General features: G+C 45.2%; 1 protein-coding gene across 2 annotated transcripts; it reads left to right on the forward strand.

The window, feature by feature from the left end:
• Positions 1-230: 230 nt before the first annotated feature.
• Lrrc2 (leucine rich repeat containing 2) lies at positions 231-25,569 on the forward strand. Of its 2 annotated transcripts, none has more exons than XM_029481045.2 (9): positions 231-383; positions 4,998-5,154; positions 7,548-7,755; positions 9,291-9,447; positions 13,412-13,548; positions 17,003-17,148; positions 20,942-21,097; positions 22,502-22,638; positions 23,285-25,569. In XM_029481045.2, the coding sequence occupies exons 2-9, from the start codon at positions 5,006-5,008 to the stop codon at positions 23,332-23,334; spliced, it is 1,140 nt and encodes a 379-aa protein (XP_029336905.1). In that variant the 5' UTR covers positions 231-383; positions 4,998-5,005; the 3' UTR covers positions 23,335-25,569. The 2 variants fall into 2 exon arrangements, with proteins under 2 accessions (XP_029336905.1, XP_029336906.1); XM_029481046.2 differs by having other exon boundaries at positions 233-383; positions 4,998-5,144.
• The last annotated feature ends 1,439 nt before the right edge of the window (positions 25,570-27,008 follow it).

The raw sequence follows: 27,008 nt of genomic DNA on the forward strand, positions 1-27,008 counted from the left end.
CTCAGAATGCTTTTCCCTCCGCGGCTCTGTTTTTTCTGTTCTCCCAGGCTTTCCTTGCTGCGAAGAGCCAGCCTTCTGTGGAAGCGCGCAGGGGATTCTGCATGCCCAGCTCACTTAATAATCTTGCTGTGCCCGGGTGCCAAGCCCTCCCCGACCAGATCTGTTTTGTCTCCTGCTAGGCTGAGTCACATAGAATAGATAGATAGTTTATCAGCACATGTCCTCCAGATCATATTATCCGCTTACAAATATAGCCTGTTAGCGCACAGGCACGGTAGCCCTTCCGCTGGGGGTGTTGCTCTGCGGGCGTAAACAGCATCGAAAACGGATTACAGAGTGGTGGCCACAACCGGGTACTGTCAGCGCCCATTCGCACAAGGAAGGTGAGTGGAGGGTGGTCTCCGCCCCAACGACGGAGCGGTGGGAGCTAGCAGGTGGGAGCGTCTGTCTGCGACTGCGCAGAAGCTGAGTGGGGGCGTCTAGGCTGCTTAGAGGACCGGTCGCTGCGCCCGCGTTGTGCGCTTACGGTGAGATCTAGCCAGCCATCATCAAAGCACACGGAGAGGACCAGGCTTTGACCCACAATTGAGTGGGGAGACAGGAAAGCACGTGGGGCGCGCAGGCGCCCTCACTCTGTTGGAGGGACAAGATCCTCACGAATCCTTTGATTCCTTTGAGAGGACCCCTCCCCCTTCTTGCCTGTCTCCCTGCCCCCCGTGCCCAAGAATGATCTCTACCGTGCTGTCCAAGGGGTGATAAATCAACTTTGTTTGTGTCCTCTTCTGGTCCTTGAAAAATATACTTGACAACAGGGAGGGAGGGTTGGAGAAAAGGTCTTTCCTTTCATAAAGCTTCGTGCGCCCCCTGGTGTGGTTGGGACAAGGGTGGCAAAGTGATTGAAGAGCCAAAGGAGAATTGTCCAGCTCTGTAAACAGCTCAGGTGCGATGGCTTGTTGGCTAGATAGGGCCTGGGGTGTAGAACCCGTTAACCGAGTCGAATAGGGAAAAGTCTCTTTTTTTTTTTTTTTTTAAAGATTTATTTATTTATTATATGTAAGTACACTGTAGCTGTCTTCAGACATTCCAGAAGAGGGCGCCAGATCTCGTTGCGGATGGTTGTGAGCCACCATGTGGTTGCTGGGATTTGAACTCTGGACCTTGGGAAGAGCAGTCGGGTGCTCTTACCCACTGAGCCATCTCACCAGCCCCGGGAAAAGTCTCTTAATGCCACGGCCCTCTGGTGTGTCAGTTTGGTCGTTTGTTTTGAGACAGGATCTCAGGTAGCCCAGGGTGGGGAAGGAACATAGGGTTTCCTGCATGCCCGGTAAGAACTCTACCAACTGAGCCACACCCCAACTCACGGCTTGTTTAGATCTTACATCTAATTGATGGCCAATGGTCTGTCTTAATTTCTTTAAATAATTGGCCCTCCCTTTCCAAGCCTTACTATGTGACAGGTCCCATTTAAGCAGTGTTTGACCCAAAGACCACAGGTTGCTCTCTCACTAAGCAAGGGAACTGGGTGCTGCGGTTGTATTTTGCCCACATGAGAATCCAGCCGCTCTGTCCTTAGAGACTTGTGGCCAGTAAACCAGGAGGCAGGATTCCAGCCTGGGCCATCTGACTCAATCCCTGTCCTCTTAGTCCTTTCTGTGCCCTCTGTCTCCTGAGGAGCTTCTAGCTTAATAAATTACCATAACAATAACCAAATGTCCCAAGGGAAACAGATCTGACAGCCTAAAATGTGGTTCAGTTTATAATTCTGATCTTAAACTTTAGCCTCTGGCTACCCCACTGTTGGCCTTTCTGATGTGGAGTACAACAACCCCCCCACTCCCCTAGCCCCTATCCTGTTTAGTTTCTATTGGCCACAGCCATTCTCTTGGAGCAAGACGAATAGATGGCAGGGCATCTTCCCACACAGGACACACCTAGATGGAACTTTTGGAATTACAGGGAGGCAGGTGGGATGTTATCAGAGTTGTTAGGGACAGAACCTGGGGCCCAGCTGCAACAAGGTGGGCTCAGCTGCTGTCCTTGATAGGTCAGGTAAACGGACACCAGTCCAGAACAGAGGTAGGAGATGTACTCTGAGTGGCTATATTGGAAATAGATCAAGAGGCTCCGAAGGACTCTGCTCCCAAGTCCATTTGCACAGTCAACTCGAGGTTGAGGTTTAAATGGATGGTAAGATGGTATAGACAGCTAAACTGCCCTGGTCATGTGATCCTGCCCATTGTTATTGTCTGGGCTCCAATCTCTGTTGCAACATGATTTGACTAGTTGTGAGGACTGTGTGGTATCGTTGGAGAAACAGGCTCCTCCTTTAGCTGGGGCTAGATTTCAGCCCTTTCTTTCTCCCAGTATGACATTATTTGGAGAAATTTCAATTTTAGGGAGAGGGTCAACTGTCTCATAGTTTGAGAGTCAAAGGTAAGAGGCTCTAGTATCCCCCTCCTTAAGAAATCTTCAGGCCGGGCGTGGTGGTGCACGCCTTTAATCCCAGCACTCGGGAGGCAGAGGCAGGCGGATTTCTGAGTTCGAGGCCAGCCTGGTCTACAAAGTGAGTGCCAGGACAGCCAGGGCTACACAGAGAAACCCTGTCTCGAAAAACCAAAAAAAAAAAAAAAAAAAGAAATCTTCATTCCTGCCTGAGAGTCACAGGGAACCAGCCCTTCCTCTGAGCGGTCACGTGTTCCCTGGCACCTGCTCTCTTTCCCTCTTTTCTTTCCACTCCACTCCATTCCCTTTCTTTCCTTTGCCACAAAGGGAGTGTCAAAATGGCTTGGCATCATAGGGGAGACATGTCGGGCTTTCTCCTCACTCCTCCAGATCTTTCCCATGATGCTCTGAGGCACCCACTCCACACCTCCAGCCTCCTAAGCCCTTGACAGACCAATGTGTCATTTGATGAGACAGAGGAATGGGTGACCTGAGTGTTTCCCCCCCCCCCCCCCCCCCGCCCCCGTCCCCTGGCATATGACTCTGAGTGGAGACCAGAGCTCTGGTGCCAGGGGACACATTTTTCCAGTCATGCCCTCTGGCTCCGGGGAGCCAATGCTTTTGTAAAGCGATTCTGACATAATCAGAATTTATTCTGATTGTTGGGGATGGAGGCACGGAAAGTTTGTCAACTAAACCAACACTTACGTTTGTGTCCCTGTTCACTCCCAACACCAGCCCCGCCCCAGCCCTTGCAAGTTCTCCACACTGTCTACCTGGCTGGCTTCTTTCCTCTTGTGGCTCCTTGTGTGGTCTGTTCAGCTCAGATGTCTGATTCACAAGCTGAGCTGAACTATATCCCTGTATGCAGATGTTCTGATATTCTCCCCTATAGCCTGGAGACTTGGGAAGTGTGGAGGGACCTCATTCATCCTTTTGCTTTCTGGTTTTCATGGGTACTACATGCACATGGTGCCCGGACATAGATACAGGCAGACCACACATCCACATAAAGTAATAAAGAAAGTTTAAAACTCTGATCTGTTGGGCTGGAGAGATGGCTCAGCAGTTGAGAGCACTAGCTGCTCTTCCAGAGGTTCTGAGTTCAATTCTCCACAGCCACATGGTGGCTCACAACCATCTGTAATGGAATCCGATGCCCTCTTCTGGTGTGCATGAAGATAGAGCACTGATGTACATAAAATAAATTTTAAAAGAATCTGATTTGCTAATATGTCCCTGTGTCGTTCTTCAGCCTCACTCTCCACCTGTGCCCCAGGAAGCTTCTCCCTGCCCCAGGAAGCTTCTCCCAGCTTCTCACCCTGTTTGGGTGCAGTTAGCTTTACTTTAGCATTTTGGTTGCTTCTTTTAAAAAATGTTTTTATTTTAACTTAAAATATTATTTATTTTTGTTTTTGTTGTTGTTGTTGCTTTGTGTGTGTGTATGTGTGTGTGTGTGTGTATGTGTGTATGTATGTAGGTCACACATGCACCATAACATAAATTTGAAGGTCAGAGGACAAGTTTTTGGGAGTTGGTGCTGAGCCATGGACCCTTCATGGTGAAAAAACATAGTGAGGGTTTTATGTTGTTCTTGTTTTTAATGACTTTTTACCCCAGTAGTAAGATTCCTTTTTTTTTTTCTCGAGACAGGGTTTCTCTGTATAGCCCTGGCTGTCCTGGAACTCACTTTGTAGACCAGGGTAGCCTCAAACTCAGAACTCCACCTGCCTCTGCCTCCCAAGTGCTGGGATTGAAGGCATGCGCCACCACGCCCGGCTAAGATTCCATCTTGTGAAATGTAGATCATTTCCACTCGCCTTTGTTGGGTCCACAACAAGAAACTGAGGACACTGAGGTGCCATTCTTACCCCAGCCAATCAATAATTCAATTTCCGTGGAGAAATTACACTTCTCTAGAGGATCTGAGTTCGGTTCCCAGTACCTATAGTAGGTGGCTCACAAGCATCTGTAACGCTGGCTTTACAGGAATCTGATGCCAAAGCCTCCTCAGGTACCTGTACACACACACACACACACACACACATGCACACATCACACACACACATATACAACACATATACAACACACATCACACACAGCACACACATTACATCTACCACACACATACACAAACACCATACACATCCACCATACACACACACTTACACACACCACACACATAACATATACTACACTCACACATATCTCACACACACACACACACACACATTACATCCACCACACACACACACATCACACACACATATACAACACACAGCACACACATACACAGCACACACATATACACATACACTACACACACACATACACAGCACACACATATACACATACACATACACCACACACATACACAAATACCATACACATACACCACACACACACACTTACACACACCACACACATACATATACTACACTCACACATATCTCTCTCTCTCACACACACACACACACACACACACACTTTAAATATATCTGTTTGAAAAGCCCAGTCTATGCGCATATGGAGCTGACATATGTATTTTTTCCTAGGTAACTTTATGCTGCTCCCCAAATGGGACACAAAGTGGTCGTGTTTGACATCTCTGTTGTCAGAGCCTTATGGGAAACTCGTGTCAAGAAGCACAAAGCATGGCAGAAGAAGGAGGCAGAAAGGCTGGAGAAAAGCGCCCTGGAGAAGTACATTTTGGTGCCTGTTATTTGAGCTTGGTGGGAGTGGGCCTTCAGGCAGGTTGCTGTGTGCTGCGGTGGAGGGGGCTCTTTCCCTGGGTTCTCCATCTGTCAGGGCCACTTCTCTCCATAGAGGGACGTCATGACCCATGTGCTGTAGCCAGAAGCTCTTTAACAGAGACACCCAAAGTTGTGAGGAGTTACAGACTGTCCTGACACCGTGGTGGTCTCAAGGAGGGCAGAGATGGTACAGAGACCCCTCTGTACTAAACAGTGTAGAGGCCACATGGCCGTCCTCTCTGAACTCGCTCACTAGCCCACCCACAGCTCCTGCTGAGCACTTTCCTTTCTTCACGTGTTTCAGCTTTTGCCTGATGTGCTGAATTCTGGGTAAGACTCACTGTGCTCATGCACTTGGACTGAAATGATGTAATCTGAGTACCAGAAACTCGTGAAGTGTGAGTAAAAGAGTTCTGTACAAAAACTACGCTGAAGCCGGGCGTGGTGGCGCACGCCTTTAATCCCAGCACCCGGGAGGCAGAGGCAGGCGGATTTCTGAGTTCGAGGCCAGCCTGGTCTACAAAGTGAGCTCCAGGACAGCCAGAGCTATAAAGAGAAACCCTGTCTCGAAAAACCAAAAACCAAAAACAAAAAACAATTAAAAATAAAATGTAACAAGCCCCACTAAGTTGAGGAGGTGACGCTTCAAAACCTTTCTTTACAGTCAATGTGAGCACGCAATCACACCTACACTCCGACATAATGGAAGGTGACACGCTGAGGCTGTGCACTCAGGAGGCTTTGCATTCATCTCTAACTTTTATTCTCTGTGAAGAAACCAAACCCAGAATTCTTGAGCAGTGTTTGTAGTCAAAGGCAAAAGGACATTCTGATTGGCTAACTCACCTCAAAGGCAGTTCCAGTTGGCACTGAGTATTTGTTAGCTTTTGTGTGTGTGTGTGTGTGTGTGTGTGTGACAGGATTTCTCTGTTTATCCCTGACTGCCATGGAACTTGCTCTGTAGATCAGGCTGGCCTTGAACTCACAGAGATACACCTGCCTCTGCCGCCTGAGTGCTGGGATTAAAGGTGTGCACAACCACCAGCTTTTGTTTGTTTGTGTGTTTGTGTGTGTGTATTTGTTAGCTTTTAAGTTAGCAACAAAAGGTGTAAAATGTGAATCAGTGAATCACTCAATGTATAACCTATTTTTAAAATTAATTTAGTGTGTGTGCTCATGTGCCCTCTGCTGCTGCACACCTGTGGAGAGGTCAGAGAGCAACTTGCAAGAGTCAATTCTCTCCTACCATGTGGGCTCTGGGTCGTCAAACTTGGGTCATTAGGCAGAGCGTGTCTTCACTGCTGAACCATCTCACCAGCTCCACTTGTTTTCAGAACAGGCTCTGAGTAACCCAGGGAACCCCTGAACTTCACGTGTGACAGAGAGTGACCTTGAACATCTCATTGACCTGTAGCCACCTCTTGAGTGCTGGCTTTAAGGCTGTGTTTATATGGGTCTGCAATCTGTGATATAGAAAAGACACAGGGCCCAAGGGCTACCCTCTCACTATGTTGCTTGGATCAGCCTTCAGATTCGGTTTCAGAAGCAAGAAAAGCTGAGGCAGGGGGATGTCTCTGTAGGAAGAGGCCATTACTGCTGTATCTGTGGATCTGAGTTTGATCCCTGGGACCTGCATGATGGAGGGAGAGAAATGATGTTGATGTCTTTGGTTGTCCTCCGGCCCATTGTGTTTCAGAGGGTGGCATTGAACTCATGATCCTCAGAGTTCAGCCTTCCCGTGATCAAAACCTTTGGAGCTGTGTTCATTATTGAAAGTGTTCCTGATCCCTCGGCTTAACGCCAGGCACGAAACCTTTATGATATCTAAGGTGGCTTCTTCCCTGCACTAGGAAAGTGGTGTTTACTGAGCAAGGCAGCGTGTGCTGTATAATCCCAGCATCTGGGAGGTGGAGACAGGAGGATCTGGAGTCTGTGGTCATGCAAAGTGAGGTCAAGGCCAGACTGGGCTGTAGGAACCTCTGACTCAACAAAACAAATAAGAAGGTGACACTTGCAGACAGACCTAGGGAGTCATGCACAGAAATGTGGGGATGTGGAGTCAGAGGCAGACATGACACTGGAATAGTTTAGGAGAGACCACACTTAAGCATAGGCATTGGTAACATTGGTGGGAGGCTTAGCTAAGGTTCCATCTAACTCAGCTCATCTTTTAGTCATAGCGACTAGTGATGTACAGAAGGGTCTCAGATTTCCCAGCATCCCTGGTGGCTGGAAGGGGAGGTTAGGACTGTGCTTAGGGAGCCCACAGTGGGAAACCAGGATCCAGGGAAGTGGAGGACTGAGGCTGCTTATTTCCCTAGGAAATAACCAGTGTTCTGCTTCCTGTCTTAGGATAAAGGAGGAGTGGGACTTTGTGGCGGAGTGCAGGAGGAAGGGCGTGCCCCAGGCTGAGTACTGCAAGAATGGCTTCGTGGACACCAGCACAAGGCTCCTGGAAAAGATAGAGAGGAACTCTGTCTCCAGGCAGAGTGCGCGAGTCAAGGACAGAGACAAACGAAGGAGTCCATTTGTGTTTGAACTTTCAGGGACACAGTGGAAGGTGAGTCAGGGTGTCTGCCTGCCTGTAACAAGTGGGCACCCATGGTTGTGCTACGGCTGAGGTTGAGCTTTAGCCTTGGCCCAATGAATGCTCCATTTGTATGCATTGAAAAACATCTGTTCCTTTTTTCAGTGCTGGGGATTGATCCATGGCTTCAGGCCTGAGCCACAACCCCAGCCTTGCTTGTGTGCATGAGGCTGTGTTGAGAATTACCTCAGTGAATGTTCTGTGAGCTACAGTTCTCTCAGACTGAGATTATCCCATGAGCCTCCTTGCTACTTTCCTTTTGCGTTTCCATCATTTAGATGGGTAGGTACACAGATGGTGTCTATCTACTGAATTCAGTAGGTATACTAGTGAACTCAGTAGGTACCCAGATGGTGCCTATCTACTGAACTCAGTTGGTACACAGATGGCGCCTGTCTACTGAACTCAGGTCCTCAGGCTTGGTATGTACCCAGTGAGTCATCTTGCTAGACCAGAATATGTGTATGTGCATGCATGTGTGCGCGTGTGCATGTGCGCGTGCACGTGCATGTGTGATGTGGAGGTCAGAGGACAACTTTGGAGGGTGGGGTGGTTTTTCTCAGTCCCCCATGTTGGCTCCAGGGGTTGGACTCTGTTGTCAGGCTGTGGCAAGCACCTTTACTTGGTAAGCCATTCCACTGGCCCTCCATTTTATTTGTTTTGTGTTACTCCCCCGCACAAGCCCCCCAGTCAGGGTTTCTCTGTGTAGTCTTGGCTGTCACTTGCTCTGTAGACCAGGCTGGCCTCCAACTCAGAGATCAGCCTGCCTCTGCCTCTGAATGTTGCTACTAAAGACATGTGCCACCACACCCAGCTGACATTATTAATATTGTTTTTGTTAGTCTGGAACTTGTTATGTAGGCCTCTGCCTCCTGAGTGCTTGTATTAAAGATGTCCACCACCATGCCCGGCTCACTTTATTTTTTTGAGACAAGGTTTCTTACTGAATTGGAAGGTTACCTTTTTATCCAAACTGTTTTGAGATTTTACTTTTTATTTTATGTGCATGGGTAACCATGTGCACATATGTAAATGTACCACATGTATGTCTGGTGCCTGTAGAGACCTGAAGAAAATGTCAGATCCTCTGGGACTGGAGTTACAGATGGCTGTGAGCCAGCATGTGGGTGTTGGGGACTGAACATAGGCCTCTTCCATTATTCTGATAACTATATACATTAAATAGTTTGTATAGTTAGCTATATCTGGAGACAGGATCTCACTAAATTGCCCAAGCTGGCCTTGAACTTAATGATACTCCTGTCTCAACCTCCCAAACAGTTGGACTTCCAGGCCTGCACCATTCCCTGACTAGAATTTGATTTTAATATTAAAATAAGGCTGATCTGCTATTGTGACATTAATGACAACAGTCCTTGGCTTCTGTAGAAATAAATGGCTGCAGTTTGGCTCTGATGTTCTCACATGCCTTTCATAGTTTGAATAAATCCTTGGCTTGGTGCACACAGAGGCGCTGCCTCTGGCTGATGCTGTTCCTTCTGTTTCAGGAGCTGCCTGATTCGCTGAAGGAGCAGACACACCTCAAAGAATGGTACATTCACAGTACCCTCATTCAGATCATTCCCACGTACATCGAGCTGTTTCAAGCCATGAAAATTTTGGATTTGCCAAAAAACCAAATCACGTGTCTTCCAGCTGAAATTGGTAGGTTCCCCGGCAGGAGTCAATGGTCATTGTTGGCGGTGAGCAGGCAGGTCATCGCCAGGTGACACAGTGCAAGCACCCCTTTTCCTTCTCCTCCTGCTCCTGAGTGTCCCTCAGTGGTTTCCCTGTTCCCAGAGCCGCTGGCTCACCATGGCTTTGTCCCCTTTGGGACATGAAGTACCACGATCTACCTGCATGATTCAGCATCGATAGGTATTTGGCAGTTGCTTAGAAACCTGAAGTCGTAGGAGTTGTTGTTTTTTGAGATAGGGTTTCTCTGTATAGCCCTGGCTGTCCTGGAACTCACTTTGTAGACCAGGCTGGCCTCGAACTCAGAAATCCACCTGCCTCTGCATCCCAAGTGCTGGGATTAAAGCCATGTGCCACCATACCCGGCTAGGATTTTTTTGTTGCCAGGTGTGATGGTGCATCATTAATCCCAGCACTTGGGAGCACTTTAGAGACACATTAAGGGGCTGGAGAGATGGCTCAGCGGTTAAGAGCACTGACTGCTCTTCTGAAGGTCCTGAGTTCAAATCCCAGCAACCACATGGTGGCTCACAACCATCCGTAATAAGATCTGATGCCCTCTGGTGTGTCTGAAGTCAGCTACAGTGCACTTATATATAATAATAAATAAATCTTAAAAAAAAAAGAGACACATTAATAACAAGATTAGTGTAAAGGTAGGATAGAATATATCTTGTCTATATAGTCATCCATTGATATGGTTAGCTTAGCTTATGTCGTTTTGATTGATCAACATCTAATAATCGTTTGGTTTTGGTTTTGGTTTTTTTGTTTTTGTTTTTGTTTTTTTTTTTTTTTTGGTTTTTCGAGACAGGGTTTCCCTGTGTAGCCCTGGCTGTCCTGGAACTCACTGGTTTTGATTTTTGAGACAGGGTTTCTTTGTGTAACAGCCCTGGCTGTCCTGAACTCATTTTGTAGACAAGGCTGTCCTTGAATTTACAAAGATAGATCTGCCTGCCTCAGCTTCCCGAGTGCTGGGATTAAAGGCATGCACCACCATGCCCAGCCAACATTTAATAATAATTTTTGATCATTTCATTGTCTGAATCTTCTTTAAATTAAGATTACAATGATTACTGATGTCTTTCTTTCTCTTGGGGTCTGAGGACCACCAGGCCCAGGAAAGTCATGAATGTGGTCCAACACAAATCAAAAACTTACTTAAAACACCATGAGATTTAAAAAACAAAACAAAACAAACAAACAAACAAAAAACAAAAACCACATCACTGCTTGATTCTTGAATTTGCAGATGGCATTGCCGTGTCCCAGTGTCAAAAGGCTGAATGTTCTTGGCACTGGTCCCACTGGTCCCACGTGTCCTAGGACACTAGCCCAGGAAGGAGTCATTGGACAGTTTATCAGAGGCCTTGTCTGGCCTGTCACTTTGTTATACACAGGGTGGGAAGATTACAAGGTGCCTTGGCAAGACGATTCGACAGATAAACGTATTGACTGCCAAGACTGACGAGTGACTTCAATCCCCAGTACCCACGTGGTGGAAGGAGAGCACTGACCTCTGCAAGCTGTTCTCAGATTCCCACATGCTGATCTTCCTGCCTCAGCCTCCTAAGTACTGAGCTAGCAGACACACATCACACACCCCAGTTAGGCACTGGTGTTTTAAAAAGTTCCCTATGAGCTGGGCAGTGGTGGCACACGTCTTTAATCCCAGCACTTGGGAGGCAGAGGCAGGCGGATTTCTGAGTTCGAGGCCAGCCTGGTCTACAAAGTGAGTTCCAGGACAGCCAGGGCTATACACAGAAACCCTGTCTTGAAAAACCAACCAAACAAACAAAAAAATTCCCTATGAAACTCATGTGCCCCCCAGCACTGATGGGCACTGGACTGGGGATGGGGAGGAGGGGAAGAGAGCAGCAAGCGATATCATCACGGGAGGCCAGTTTCTGAGTTGGGCAATCATTCAGCTAACCAACTCTTGCATTTCTTTAACTGTAGCCTGGAGATTGTTCTGTACAGGGTGGGTAATTTATCGACACTGAAGTACTGGGCACCTTGTTCTGTTATTCAAAGTCCTTGTGACTTTTGGAGTATTATTATGATTTATTCTTATGCTAGTTTCTAGGTTGGAGCTTGTATTTTCAAACAAGAATCAGCATTAGGGGGGCTGGAGAGGTGACTCAGCAGCTAAGAGGGGCTAAGTCTGATTCTCAGCACCCACATGGCAATTCATAATTGCCTGTAACTCCAGTTTTAGGGATGATCTCATATCCTCTTCTTCTAACACCAAAGACTCCTGCATGTATATGGTGCACACATACATGCAAATAAAATAAAATTAAATAAATATTAAAGTAGAATCAGAACTAGAATACAGCATTTCCCGATCATTCTGGAAATGTTCTATTCTCTTGGATGTGCTCACACCCGCTTGACTTCTAGATTCTTTGGGAAGCATGACGACATTATCAGAACGGAAAGAATGCAGATGGAAAAGATGAATGGTGCTTTACACGCGATCTGTAAACCGTGTGTTCCTTAGTCATTTATTACACATGCAGAACTTTGCATATTTCTGTATCTAGCTCATGCCCCGTTTTAAGAGTCCTGTTTTAAGAGTCCACCAGCAGGCACCGCGGTTTCTGCTATCCTAAGAGCTGCAGCGATCTTAACAATCAGGGCCTGTGTCTCAGCTCTCATGGGGTTTGCACACCAAGGGTGCCTGGTTTGACCCAGGCTATATGGCAGACAGATCCTCTTCACACCTGGCAGTGGTTTGAGTGACAAAGGTTGGTCCCTGTTGGTGATGCTGTTTGGGAGAAGTGGAACCTTTTGGAGGTGGAGCCCTGCGGGAGGAAGTACGTCAGTGGGGGCGGGCTTTGACTTGGGTCTATAGATTTATTATTCTACTTTCTGCCGTGGGAGGACATGTGATCAGCTAGCTTCCTGCTTCTGCTTCCGTGTCATGCCCTTTCTGCCATTATGAATTCTCCCTTTGGAACCATAAGCCAAAATAAGCCTTTTGCTTTTTTCCTTTCAATTTTTTTTTTTTTTTTTTTTTTTGTGGTTTTTCGAGACAGGGTTTCTCTGTGTAGCTCTGGCTGTCCTGGAACTCACTTTGTAGACCAGGCTGGCCTCGAACTCAGAAATCCGCCTGCCTCTGCCTCGCGAGTGCTGAGATTAAAGGCGTGCGCCACCACGCCCGGCTTTTCCTTTCAATTTTTAAACATTTTATTTGTGCATATTGGTGTTTTGCTTGTACATGTGGCTATGGACCACATGTTGCAGTGCCTGAAGAGGCCAGAAAAAGGGTGCTGGGTCCCCTAGAAATGGAGTTACAGTGGGTTATTAGCTGCCGCGTGCATGCTGGGAGATGAACCCAGGATCTCTGGAAGAGCATCTAGTGCTCTTAAACACCAGGTCCCTGCAACCTCAAACTCTCTTCTCCAAGTTTTGGTCATGATAAAGTAACTAATGCACGTTAACGTTAACGCTAGTGTCACCGAGGATGAGAGAACTAGGGAAGTGAAGCCGACCAGCAAACCATAGCGCAAACCGCGGACAGTTCTCTGTGTAGCCCTGGCTGTCCCAGAACTCACTCTGTAGACCAGGCTGGCCTCGAACTCAGAAATCCGCCTACCTCTGCCTCTGCCTCCCAAGTGCTCGGATCAAAGTCGTGCGCCACCACTGCCCAGCTTATTTCTGTTCTTTTTTTTTTTTTTAAACACAGTTTTAAGATTTATTTGTTTTATGTACGAGTACACAACTGCTCTCTTCAGAGACACCAGAAGAGGGCATCACATCTCTTTGCAAATGGTTGTGAGCCACCATGTGGCTGCTGGGATTTGAACTCAGGATCTCTGGAAGTGTAGTCGGTGCTCTTAACCGCTGAGCCATCTCTCCAGCCCTTATTTCTGTTCTTAAAAGAATTTGAAGAACCTACTCAATGGAGGTTGACATTTTGTGTTGCTAGGTCGCTTAAAGAACCTGAAAGAACTCAATGTGAGTTTCAACCATTTGAAGAGTATTCCCCCGGAGCTAGGAGACTGTGAGAATCTAGAGAGACTGGACTGTTCTGGGAATCTGGACCTGATGGATCTCCCCTTTGAAGTAAGAAACAAGTGTGTCTGCCCTATGACTTGCTTTTATTTAACTCATGACACGGAGTGCTCTGTACTGGGAGAAACTTTTACTAAAACCTCTCATATTTTGGTTTGTTTATTGCTAGGTTGTTCTTGAGCTTTACATGAAAATATGAGTTGCCAAGCAACTTTAAAATAGGACAAAGCTAGAGATGCAGCTTCAAAACTTACTATAAAGTCACAGCAAAGAATTTACATAAAGACAGATGACAGACAGACAGATGGACAGAAAAATAAGACAGAATTGAGATTGCAGAGATAAACCTCTATAATATATTTGCATATACATTATAATTTTATTTTGAGATAGAGTATTACTATGTAGTCCTGGCTGGCCTGAAACTTGCTATGTATACTGGGATTAAAGGTGTGCATCACCACGCCTAACTATATTAAATTTACAATCAATTAATTTTTCAACAGAATCACCCATATAATTGAGTAAAGAAAGGACAACCAGTTCAATAAAGGGTCTTGGGAAAATTAAAACCCCTGCCATCTAACCATCTCCAGATTTCATCTTTTAAAACCTCTTTAGGTTGGAGAGTTTCTTTGGCCTGCCTTTCAGCTCTCTGATTTTTTTCTTCTGCTATTTTGAATCTGATATTAAACTCTTATAATGGATCTTTGTCTCTGTCTGTCTTTCTCTCTTTCTTTTTTTTTTTTTTAAGATTTATTTATTTATTATATTTAAGTACACTGTAGCTGTCCTCAGACACTCCAGAAGAGGGCGCCAGATCTCGTTACGGATGGTTGTGAGCCACCATGTGGTTGCTGGGATTTGAACTCTGGACCTCTGGAAGAGCAGTCGGGTGCTCTTACCCACTGAGCCATCTCACCAGCCCCTTTCTCTCTTTTTCTGTCTCTGTTTCTGTTTCTCTCTGTCTCTAAGAGACAAGGTCTTCCTGTGTATCCCAGCCTGGCCTCAAACAACCAGTCTCTTTTTGCCTTAGCTTCCTGAGACTGGATTTTTAGGTTAGTTGCTTTAGTCTCTAACTCTTTATTTATTTATTTATTTATTTATTTATTTATTTATAACTTCCATAATCGTCCCATCAATCACCAATAAGAAAATGTCCCTCTGGCTGATCTTATGGAGGCATTTTCTCAACTGAAGTTCTCTCCTTTCATCTAATGACCTTGGGATTTGTAGGCAAATAGAACTGTCAGTTTCAGTGTGCTTTATAAATGTTTTGCTTTGCCACTGATGAAAGTAACTAATGGGAAATCTCTCTCTCTCTTTTTTTTTCTTAAGGTTTATTTATTTTATTTTATGTGAGTACACTGTAGCTGTCTTTAGACACACCAGAAAAGGGCATTAGATCCCTTTATAGATGGTTGTGAGCCACTATGTGGTTGCTGAAAACTGAACTCAGGACCTCTGGAAAAGCAGTCAGTGCTCTTAACCGCTGAGCCATCTCCAGCCAGAAATGCCTCTTATATTCATGGAATTTCCTTCTTTGTTGGATAATGCAGTTGAGAGATGGATCAGCTGTTAAGAATGCTTGTTGCTCACGCAGACAAACAATCTGAGCTCACAATACCTTAACTCCAGCCCCTGGTAATCAGATGCCCTCTTCTGCACTCAGCACACACACACACACACTATTCACTTAAAAAAAAACCAAGCATGTTATTATTATTATTTTTGATACATTAACAGCCCCTCTTAGTTATGGTTTCTGTTGCTGTGATACTATCACTATAGCAACTCTTTTATTTTTTTGGTTTTTTGAGACAGGGTTTCTCTGTGTAGCCCTGGCTGTCCTGGAACTCACTCTGTAGACCAGGCTGGCCTCGAACTCAGAAATCCGCCTGCCTCTGCCTCCCAAGTGCTGGGATTAAAGGCATGCGCCACCACTGCCCAGCTTAGATTTCTTTATGACATTATTTGTTTTGTGTGCCTCTGCGTGTGGGTGCTTGTGGAAATCAGAGGACAACTCTTGGTAGTTGGTTTTCTTTTCATAGTCTAGGCCCTGGGGATCGAACTCATATCACCAGGCTTGACTGCAAACACTCTTATCCACTGAGCCATCTTTGTGGCCTGCAAATGTGCTTTGAGAGATCACTCTAATTTTATTCGTGGACTCTTCAAATAAGTAAATTAAAAAAGAAAAAGCTCTTATGTTTCATAGTAGCTACCAAATATTCATAACAGTTCCAGTTATGCAACATCTGTTCGACTTCATTCAAGATTCACAGGTTTTTCACTGAGGTAAAATCTATCTCTCCATGTGTTTGAGTTGGCATCTTGCAAACAAGACCTCTGGATAGAAAACCACAACAGCAGAACCCAACCTGCTCAGCCCCCGAGGCCAGACATGATCAAGGAATCTTTATCATCATCGCCTGGCCTTTGCAAATGTGGGTTTCCTCAAGACTTGTCAAAGCCTGATGCAACTCTCATCACACCATCATACTCTGTAAGACTTGATCTTTCTAGTTGGCCATGGTGGCACACGCCTTTAATCCCAGCAGAGGCATGGGGAGTTCGAGGCCAACCTGCTCTGCATAGTGAGGTTTGGGACAGCCAAGGTTTTGTAGTGAGACGCTATCTCAATCAAACAAACAAACAAACAAACAAACAAACAAACAACAGCAGCAGCAACAGCAGCAGCAGCAAGAAGAGACTTGAACTCTCTGTCTTTTGTGACTTTGTGCATGCTACTTCCCACCTGGGAGACCCAGTTCCAGTTTTCTGTCCTCTGTGAAATCCTTCTGGAGCCCTGGCCACTGTTCCATGGGCAAATTCACTCTTCATTTCCTGAAAGTTGAGACTCGTCAATTCTTACTCCCCGAGTTTGTAGCTTTGCTTATTTGTAGAAATTTCAGCTCCCGGAGGGCAGCCATAGTGTGCTGCTTACTTCTGTATCCCATCAGGAAGTACAATGGGTGGTTTACAGTAGGTGCTCTGGAACGCATAGTGGCTCTGGTCTGTGATACATATATACTCATGGATGCTTTTTGAGACAGAAACGTTGTTCTAAACATTATTAGTTGAACTTCATTCCCGTCTTCACACGGTGTATCAGTGACATGTCCTGATGCCGTGATAAAGCATTGATGAGAGCAGCTCGTGGAGGGAGGGCTTTACGTTGGCTCACACCTCGAGGGTACCACCCATCATGTCGGGAAGCTGTGGTAGCAGGAGCTTGAGGTAGTCACTACTACTGTGTAGCCAAACTGAGAGTGACGGGTGCTGATGCTCGCTTGCAGCCTAGGACCCCAGCCCAGGGAATGTGGCAGTCCAGCCATGGCTACGGGGAGGTGGGGGAGGGGAGTCTTCCAATCACCATTAACTCAATCTACACAGTCCCTCCATCCGGAGACTGGTTTCCATGGTGATTCTAAATCCTGTCAAGTTACCAACCAGGGTTAACTGTCATGGAGGGTAATTAAAATGTTCTCTCATTCTTTTCTAGTTAAGTAATTTGAAGCAAGTTACATTTGTGGATATCTCCGCAAACAAGTTCTCCAGCGTTCCTATCTGTGTCCTGCGGATGTGTCGTCTGCAGTGGCTGGATATCAGCAGCAACAATCTGAGTGACCTGCCACAAGATATAGACAGGTAGCTACTTGCATTCGAAGGTGAGGTATATGAATTGATTACTAACACACTGAGATCCTTAGCACTTAGATATGCTAGCACATAAATATTCTTTGAACTCAACTAATTTTCCAGAGTTTGTTTCTAGGAAACGATAGAGTAAGGCAGTTTCCATTGTGTATCACACATATGTGCATGTATGCATTTGAACACATCTTCATTGTCTGGGCAAATTTGATTTGTTTCAGTCATCTATCTATCTATCTATCTATCTATCTATCTATCTATCTGTTTATTTATGTGTGTAATGACTGGTTCTCCCCTTTTGGCATCAGGCTGGCCTGAAACTCACTATATAGACCTAGTTGATCTTGAACTTGCAAAGATCTGCCTGCCTCTCCTTCATGAGTGCTGGAATTAAAGGTGTACAACACCATACTTGATTTTTTAAAAACTGAGTGTGAGTGTGTATGTGCGTGTGTGTGCGTGTGTGTGTGTGTGTGTGAGCATGCATGTGCACATGTATGCCTGGGAACAGAACTCAGATATTGGCTATGGGAGCTGATTCTCTCCTTCCACTGTGTGGGTCCTGGAGACCAAATTCAGGTTGTCAGGTTTGGTGGCAGGCACCCTTGCCTGCTGAGCTAGCTCGTTGCACCTTCTTTCTCTCTTTTCCTTTGAGACAGAGTCTTGCAAAGTAGCCCAGGTTAGCCTCAAACTCATGATTTTCCTGCCCCAACCTCCTAAGTCCTGGATCCATAAACGTGCCATCACAACAGCTTCGAAGAGATTTTTGTTGTCTTTATTTTTTGATTTTTGAGATAGGGGCTTACTCTGTAGCCTGAAAGGGCTCAGAACTCACAGTGTTCCTGACTTGGCTTCCTGGGTGCTAAGACTACTGATTTGAACCTCATTTTTTTTTAAAAGATATACATATATAGCTATGTTATTTTTAAAAAAACAATTGTTATGTGCTGGGGGGATGGTTCAGCGGGTGAAGTGTCTACTCTTTAAGCGTGAAGATGCCAGTATATATGTGTGTATATATAATATAATATTATATATATTATATAATATATTGCATGTATGTCTGCATATAGAGGAGGGCATCAGATCCTATTACAGATGGTTATGAGCCACCATGTGGTTGCTGGGAATTGAACTCAGGACCTCTGGAAGTGCAGCCAGTGCTCTTAACCTCTGAGCCATCTCTCCAGCCCCGATATGAGCTTCTAGACTAAGTTTCATCTTTCATAGAATAACATTGTTAATTTTACTTCAGAGATTGAAAAGAAAATGTATTGTGTGTAGAAACATTATTGAGTAGAAACACTACTTTGCTTAGAAGAACACCAGCGAAGAGAATGTTTTCTTACTTTTCATTTATTAACTTAAGGTCCATAACTTTAAACAGAATTGGCACGGTAGTTATGCTATTAAATTTTATCCATGCAGCTATTTCATTTTTAAAAAACAAGTGTTATGTGCTGGGGGGATGGCTCAGTGGGTGAAGTGTCTGCTCTGTAAGCATGAGGATGCCAGCTGGGTCCCCTACAGTCCTGTAAAAACCGTGTGTGGCTACTCCCAAGTGTAACCCTCGTGCTCTTGCTGGCAAAAACAGGCAACTCCCAGAGCTTGTGGCAACCAGTCTAGTCAGTTGGTTATCTATCACCAGATTCGGTGAGAGACCCTGGCTCAGAACACAAGATGGAGGGGTTGGTCCGATGGCCCAGTGGTTAAGGCCGAGTACTCTTGGAGAGGACCCAAGTTCCGTCCCTAGCACCCACATCAGATGGCGCACACCTGCCTGCAACTCCAGCCCCGTAGGATCTGGCTCGTCAGGCAGCTGCACTCTGGTGTACCTCCTCATGTACAGATACACATAAGTATGTGTAATTTAAAATGAAAAATAAAAAAAGAGAGAAAGTGAAGGGGCTGGAGAGGTAGCTTGGCTATGAAGATAGCCAGTGTAGCCAGATGCGGTGGCATATACTTTTAGTTCCAGCACTCTGGAGACAGAGGCAGATGGATTTCTGTGAGTTCAAGACCATCCTGTTCTACATTTCAAGTTCCAGGACAGCCAGGACTACATAAAGAGACCTGGTCTTAAAACAACAACAACAAAAGAAACAACAACAACAAAAAGACTATTTAACTGTTATGCCACAGGACCTGAGCTCAGCTCCCCGCACCCACACTGGGAAATTCATAACTGCCTGTAACTCCAGTTCCAGGGGTCTGACACTCTGGCCTCCGTACACCTGCTCTCACGTACACAAAATTAAAAAACATATAAGCTAGACTGATTCATTCTTTCTTTCCTGCCACTGATACTATTAAGCACGTGCCCACACACAAAAATAAAATGTAAAATGTAACCTGTTCTTTTTTTATTTTTTATTTTTTTGGTTTTTCGAGACAGGGGTTTCTCTGTGTAGCTCTGGCTGTCCTGGAACTCACTTTGTAGACCAGGGTGGCCTCGAATTCAGAAATCTGCCTGCCTCTGCCTCTCAAGTGCTGGGATTAAAAGCATGCGCCACCACCGCCCAGCTTTTTCCTTTTTTCTTTTTTTTTTTTCTTTTTTTCTTTTGTAACCTGTTCTTTAAATAGTAATTATTGCACTGTAAGATAGATTAGTTCATCCATTCACTCATTCATTCATTCGTGCCACTGATAATTAGGCTTCTTATTCCTGGGCCTGGAAAGTGGGCTGGGCTCAATGGGTGGAAACCAACCCATGTCCTCTTGAGTTTACACTGGTACTACGAAAATGTAAATAAACTGCTAGGTTTACAGACCGTTGGTGGCTTAGCTAGTGTCATTCCAGATCACATCTCTATTCTTGGTCCCTAGGAGGAATGAATGCTGGCATTTCTTGGGCTAAGGAGGCCAAGTGACATTTGTCTGTGTTTGAAATGACAGGAGTTTTTTGAGATATTCGTGGCATTACACAAGACATGGTAAATGAATGGGGAAAAAAAAAACCAACAACAAAAACATAAAAACAAAAAAAATCTGGAGGTGGGACCTCCAGACTAGAATAAACTAGAAAGCAAAAGCAAATAAACATAAAACACATTTTGTTTTTGTTTTTGCATTCCCTTTTGTTCTGTGGTTTTCTTCCTTCTATAATTTTTTTAAAAAAGAGTAGCTTGTATAAAAGGAAACTGCTCAAATCTGTGTATTCTTACAGGAACCCAGGGAAACGCAGGGGACACTTAGGAAGAAGTATGTTGATTTTTTAGGGCCTGTGTGGCTTGTTCTGTAACTTGTTAAATCCATGTCTTCAGTGGGCAATTAAATCAGTAAAAAGTAAAATCTACATAGTTTCATGCATTTTTTGTTTGTTTGTTTGGTTGTTTTTTTTTTTTTTTTTTTTCTGAGACAGGGTTTCTCTGTATAGCCCTGGCTATCCTGGAACTCACTTTGTAGACCAGGCTGGCCTTGAACTCAAAATCCGCCTGCCTCTGCCTCCCAAATGCTGGGAGTAAAGGCGTGCGCCACCACGCCCGGCACATTTTTAAAAAAATCATAACTTTGTGTAAGTGTGAGGCATAAGGTCGTGGTTGCACACACACACACACACACACATGGTTGGTGGTAAATAAGCCTAGCGGGCTTTCCCTACACACACACACACACACACACACACACACACACACACACACACACGGTTGGTGGTAAATAAGCCGAGCCCTTGCTTCTCTGCAGGCTGGAAGAGCTACACACACACACACACACACACACACACACACACACACACACACACACACACGGTTGGTGGTAAATAAGCCGAGCCCTTGCTTCTCTGCAGGCTGGAAGAGCTACAAGGTTTCCTGCTGTATAAAAACAAGCTGACCTACCTTCCTCAAGCCATGCTCAACCTCAAAAAGCTCACCTTGCTGGTTGTCAGTGGGGATCACCTGGTGGAGTTCCCCACCGCCCTCTGCGATGCCTCCACGCCTTTGAAGTGAGTACACCGGAAGGGGCGGGCCCCCAGCATCCCTGCACAGGGGCAAGAGCCAATCACCTCTGGCTCCATCCAGGACATTAGATTAGATTAGAGGCTGATTAGATGATTCTCATACTCCGGAGACTCTAACCTTGCTCCACTTTCTACAGGAGTTGAAGGGGTTTGTTTATCGAATGCCCGAGGAGTATAGTCATTAAATAGAGCTACAAACACCACTTGCCAGCATTGGACAGCACAAGGTGGGGGCACAGGCTAGACCTCTCGTTTGTCACATCCCTGTTGCCCTGGATAGAGCAGACACTGTTCAAGGAATCCTTTCTGTTTGCATCATCTTTCTGATTTCCTCAGTGATCCCCAAAACAAAGACAGCCATCTATGCAAAGGTGATACAGGCTCTAATCGGGGTGAAGTCTTGCTCTCTCCCGAATGGATAGAAAACAAGTCAGGAGACTGTGCCCTCGGGAACCTTCTCATACATCTTCATTTATCATTATGAAGAGATGGAGACCCAAATTCTTTTTTTTTTAAAGATTTATTTATTTATTTATTATATGTAAGTACACTGTAGCTGTCCCCAGACACTCCAGAAGAGGGAGTCAGACCTCGTTACGGATGGTTGTGAGCCACCATGTGGTTGCTGGGATTTGAACTCCTGACCTTCGGAAGAGCAGTTGGGTGCTCTTACCCACTGAGCCATCTCACCAGCCCCGAGACCCAAATTCTTAGACAGTGTATTGCGAACAAGATAGAGGAAAACGGAATTCTGATTGGCTAACTTCTGATTGGCTGACCTCTGATTGGCTGACTTCTGATTGGCTGACTTTTGATTGGTTGACTTGTGTCTCTTAATTTCTATTAGACAGGGTCTTCTGTGGCTCAGCCACAAACTCACTGCACAGCGGAGGATGACCTTGAACTCCTCACCCTCCTGCTTCCACCACCTGAGTATGGGAAGTACAGGCATGCTCAGTTTATGTGATGCTAGGGATCAGAACCAGGGCTGTGTGCATGCTAGGGAGGCGCTCTGCCAACTGAGCCACATGGGGGATGATTAAAGAAAAAGATGGATGAATTGCGTGTGGCTCAGTAGAGAAAAGGAAGAATGGATAAATGGATGTGTTAGAGAAACCACTGTTCCAGAAGGAAAATACCTTCATACTGTGTAAATGCTGCTAAGAAGGTAATCAAGGAGTAAATATAGATATATACCCCTGCTATCCTGAAACCAAAGTTCCAGACGGTGGTTGTGACCAGCGTGTGGGTGCTGGGAATCAAACCCAGGCCCTCTGGCAGAGCAGCCAGTGATCTTGACTGCGGAGACATCTCTCCAACACACAGAAGAGGAGTTTTGCTGTTGAACATTCCCAGTAAACACACGAACTTTCTGTACTTTCCCTACAGATTTGTAAGCCTTGTGGACAATCCCATTGATAAGACCGGATGTCAAGACACTGAAGACACAGTAGAGAGCGAGCAGGACCGCCAGCATTTTGATAAGGAATTTATGAAAGCATATATTGAAGACCTTAAAGAAAGAGGTGAGTTGGGACCATGTAAAAACCATCTAAGGGCTGGTGAGATGGCTCAGCGGTTAAGAGTACTGACTGCTCTTCCAAAGGTCCCGAGTTCAAATCCCAGCAACCACATGGTGGCTCACAACCATCCATAACGAGTTCTGACACCCTCTTCTGGTGTGTCTGAAGACAGCTACAGTGTACTTACATGTAATAAATAAATAAATCTTTTTAAAAAAAAAAACAAAAAACCTCTGGGCACCACGCCTTTAATCCCAGCACTCGGGAGGCAGAGGCAGGCAGATTTCTGAGTTTGAGGCCAGCCTGGTCTACAACGTGAGTTCCAGGACAGCCAGGGCTACACAGAGAAACCCTGTCTCGAAAAACCAAAAAAAAAAAAAAAAAAAAAAAGCTCCAAAACAAAAAACATCTAAAATGATCTAAATTGACAAAAAAAAAAAATTATTTGTGGCTATTTGTGAACCAAAATGATAGCATGCATTCCTTTGATCCCAGCACTCAGGAGGCATAGGCAGGTGGATCTCAGTGAGTTCAAGGCCAGCCTGGTCCAGCTCCACACAGAGAAACTCTGTTTTGAAAACAAACAAACAAAAAAGGTAAATAAGTAAATAAATATCTAAGTTATATTTCTATTTTTTCTTTATTACAGAAGCTGTTCCCAGTTATACCACCAAAGTGTCATTTAGTCTTCAGCTTTGATTCGGTTCACCAGAAGATGACAAAATCTTACTGCCCTGTGCTCTAAATCTTTGAATATGTGTTACCTATCTCTTATTGGAATCACGGCTTGGGCTAAGGACAGAGTCAAGAGACTACTACCACCATTACTGTTAGGAAAAATAACATTCAAATTATTGATAAACTTGCTTATATATTAATGTTAGCAGACGAATGCACATACTTGTCCTAAATACTGCATATTTAATATTTTAGGAAACACATCACTTAAAAATTACAACATTTAAAAAAATTACAACATACAGAACAAGTTTTGAAATTGGATGCATTATGTTCAGGAATCAAGGGCTAGAGGGTTGTGGATGAAATGGAGAATATACCACCTTGAAAATGTTTCAGTATACTGTTTATTTTTCTTGAGAACAACGCTCCTTGAGTCTAAACACGTTCCTACTTCCAAATTTCAAATTTAATTTGGCAAGTACATTTTAAGTTGTACTTTTGACTCTCAGGAGACCCTGAAGGTATAACCTGGGTCTCGAGGGTGGAAAGAAAGGCTGGCTTTATATAGAGCATCCGGCACTAGACACTCAGACAGTGTGAGCTGGGAAGATCCGAATACTCTGCTTGGTCTGTCCTGAATGGTCACCTGGTGGTCCTCAGAACAAAGAGCGGAGGAGTGCCTTCAGGGCTCACTCCTGTAGGTGCTGGGGAGAGTGTGGACACCATACGCGGCTTCCATATGGGAGTCACAGGAGGGCTCTGCCTACTGGAGTGCAGCTGTGGGCTGGCAGGAGCCCCCCGGGATGTCAATTTGCATTGGTAAAGGTATCACTCTCTGGGGGGGGGGGGGTGTTCCTCACTCATGCTTACATCACTGGAGGAACTATATAAAGCTTCTATTTTTATACGGTGTCTTAGGCTAAAGCAAGCAGGAAGTGGCTGGTTGTTCTGAAGAGAAGAGGGAGATACACATGTATTGCTGGTTTGTGTATGAGTGGGCTCCTTGTGGGGGTAGTCCAGTGCAGCCCACTACACCCGAGCAGTGGGAAAACAGCCTGTGTCTGTGTTGTTAGATGCCACAGCGTCCCGGGATGGAGCCCGTGATGTCTGCCAAGTCTCAAAAACTACATTTTAAATGCAATTTACTTAAATAGTCACTTGTGGCTACCATTCTGCACAGCAAGGCCTAACCTGTTATGCTGGGACAGGAGGACATTGTGGTTATAAACAAACGAACGAACGAATGAATGAATGAATAAATAAATAAGTGGGTAATTTTTCCTTTTTTTTTTTTTAACCCAAAGAACTGATTTGCCCTCAGAATCATGTAATTTAAAAAGGTTACCACATAACACACAATTAAAACAAACAAACAAACAAACAAACACAACCTAAAACAAAAGAGTTACTAAGGCTGGGAGATAGTTCAGTGGTTAAAGCTGTTGCTATCCAAATCTAAGAACCAGGTGGCTCACCTGCCATTCCAGTCTGGGCGCCCAGTGCAAACTGGCTAGCTAGCCAGGCCTACAGGAAGCTGTTGTCTTGAATAGGAGATAGAGCCTCGGTCAATAAAGTGGGAAGATGCTAGAGTATGAGTCAAACTCTGGTCTCTCCATGGGGACACACACAGGTGCACCCCACACACATGCAAAACCACGCAACACATCCGCGCACTCACAGAAAATGGAAAGAAGAAAGATTAATATTGGCACTTCAGTATTTTCATCTTCTGCCAGTCGGTAGTTTGAATTTAGGCACAAGCGTTTTTTTTTTTTTTTTTTTTTTTTTTTTTTTTTTTTTTTACTCATCTCAGTAGCGTCACTTCAAGAGAAAGCAAACTGTCCAGAGGCAGGCGAAAGGACGAAACGTCTTTCTTCCCAACGCTTAAAACTGTTTCAGCCGGGCGGTGGTGTCGCACGCCTTTAATCCCAGCACTCGGGAGGCAGAGGCAGGCGGATTTCTGAGTTGGAGGCCAACCTGGTCTACAAAGTGAGTTCCAGGACAGCCAAGGCTACACAGAGAAACCCTGTCTCAAAACAAACAAACAAACAAACAAAAACAAAAAAAACCCCAAAACAAAACCTGTTTCAAATTGATGATTAGTCCTACACAAATGACTAAGATTGTATTTCATACTCAAGTACAGGCTTTATATCAAGATTTGAAAACTAAATGTGAAAAGATGGAAGGGTAGAATTTCATACAAATGGACTTCTTAATTTATGTAAATTCTATTTTAATAAAACCAGCCTTTGCGTAAAAGCCTTGTTCCACGTGTGTTCCTGTGTGCGGTGTATGCATGTGTGTGTGTGTGTCCCAGAGGTAGGCTCGGGGTGTCTTCCTTACTTCACCGCCTTGTCCTTTGTTACTTTTCTTACTATTGACATGGTGTCTCTCGCTGAACTTGTAGATTATTGTTCTGGCCACACAGACTGGCCAGTGACTGTCTGGGATCTGTCCGTCTCAGCCCCACCCCCTACCCCCCGCGCTTGCGCAGGAGAGACTACATGACTTCACGCCTCGCTTTTCACTCATGCTGCAGATCTGAACTTGGGTCCTTGTACCTGAGTGGTATTTTCATCTGAGACTTCTCCCCAACTCCCTACCTAATTAGACTTTTAAAGATCTCTCTTTCTCTCTCTCTCCCTCTTCCTCCTGCCCCCCTCCCCCTCCCCGGCTCCTTCTCTCTCTTTCTCTCCAGTCTCTCGTCCCCATCACTCAGTAGCTGCATGGAGATCATTGAGAATCCAGGAGTTGAGTTTACTACTCCTGTCTCAAAACCTCCCAGACTGACAGCGGGAAGTCCGTGCGGAACGTGCTGAGGAGATCCCAGGTTCAAGGCTACCGAATGGGTCTGAGTTCTTAACGCTTTAGACTGGTTTTTTTTGTTGTTGTTGTTTCTTTAATGTATTTAGGTAAAAGTCACTTCAGAAAATTAACTATATGCTGAACATTGTAGCTTATATCTGAGATTCAAACACTTGAGAGGCCAAGGGAGAAGCAGTGCTGTGAGCATGGGGCTAGTCTAGATCACCTAGTGACTTCCAGACCAACTTTACTATACTGTTGAAAGACCCACAACGTGAGGACTCCCCCACATTCTGACTCAGGAGAGGCGACACCCCAAAATCACCCACAAGAAACGGTCTTGCTGCAACTTGCAAGAGGATTTTTATTCGAGAGCGTTCTCGGGCCCATGGTCATACACCACGCAGGGGTAGAGGACCGTGGCGCCCCGAGTAGCTGAGTAAGGGGGTATTTAAAGGCAGAAACCACAACTCAAGGAAGTGGGGAGGGCGTTGTTGGAAAATACCAAAAATACCAGTTAAGAGTCACAAGGAAGTGTAAAGTCACAAGAGTCACAGAGAATACCTGGTAATTGTTTTGGTTAACTCTCAGTTTCTAAGAGCCCCTAACAATAGCACATTTGCATGGCAGTTTCCGGCATTGGTCAGGGTGACTTTCTTTGAATGAACACTTTGAACTCAGGAAGCAGGTAGGTGGAGGAAGGAATGTCGCTATCAAGGTATGATTAGCATACCTTGGAGCAATGAGTCACAAAGGTTACATTCCCAAGCCTCGACCTAAAGGCCTAGAATTTTGTTACTTCTTCATTCCCCCCCTTTTTTTTTTGTTAATAGTTCTAATCTTAGAACTAGACACTATCTTTTCTCTGACATATTTGATCCTTT

The sequence above is a fragment of the Mus caroli genome, unplaced genomic scaffold (genome assembly GCF_978045245.1).
Source record: "Mus caroli unplaced genomic scaffold, Mus_caroli_1 scaffold_11, whole genome shotgun sequence".
NCBI classification, from domain to species: domain Eukaryota; kingdom Metazoa; phylum Chordata; class Mammalia; order Rodentia; family Muridae; genus Mus; species Mus caroli.

Coding starts and splice junctions, on each gene's coding strand:
- Lrrc2 (XM_029481045.2), top strand. CDS start 5,006: ATGCTGCTCCCCAAATGGGACACAAAGTGGTCGTGTTTGACATCTCTG. Junction 9,448..13,411: donor GTGTCTTCCAGCTGAAATTG/GTAGGTTCCCCG, acceptor TTGTGTTGCTAG/GTCGCTTAAAGAACCTGAAA. Junction 22,639..23,284: donor TGAAGACCTTAAAGAAAGAG/GTGAGTTGGGAC, acceptor TCTTTATTACAG/AAGCTGTTCCCAGTTATACC.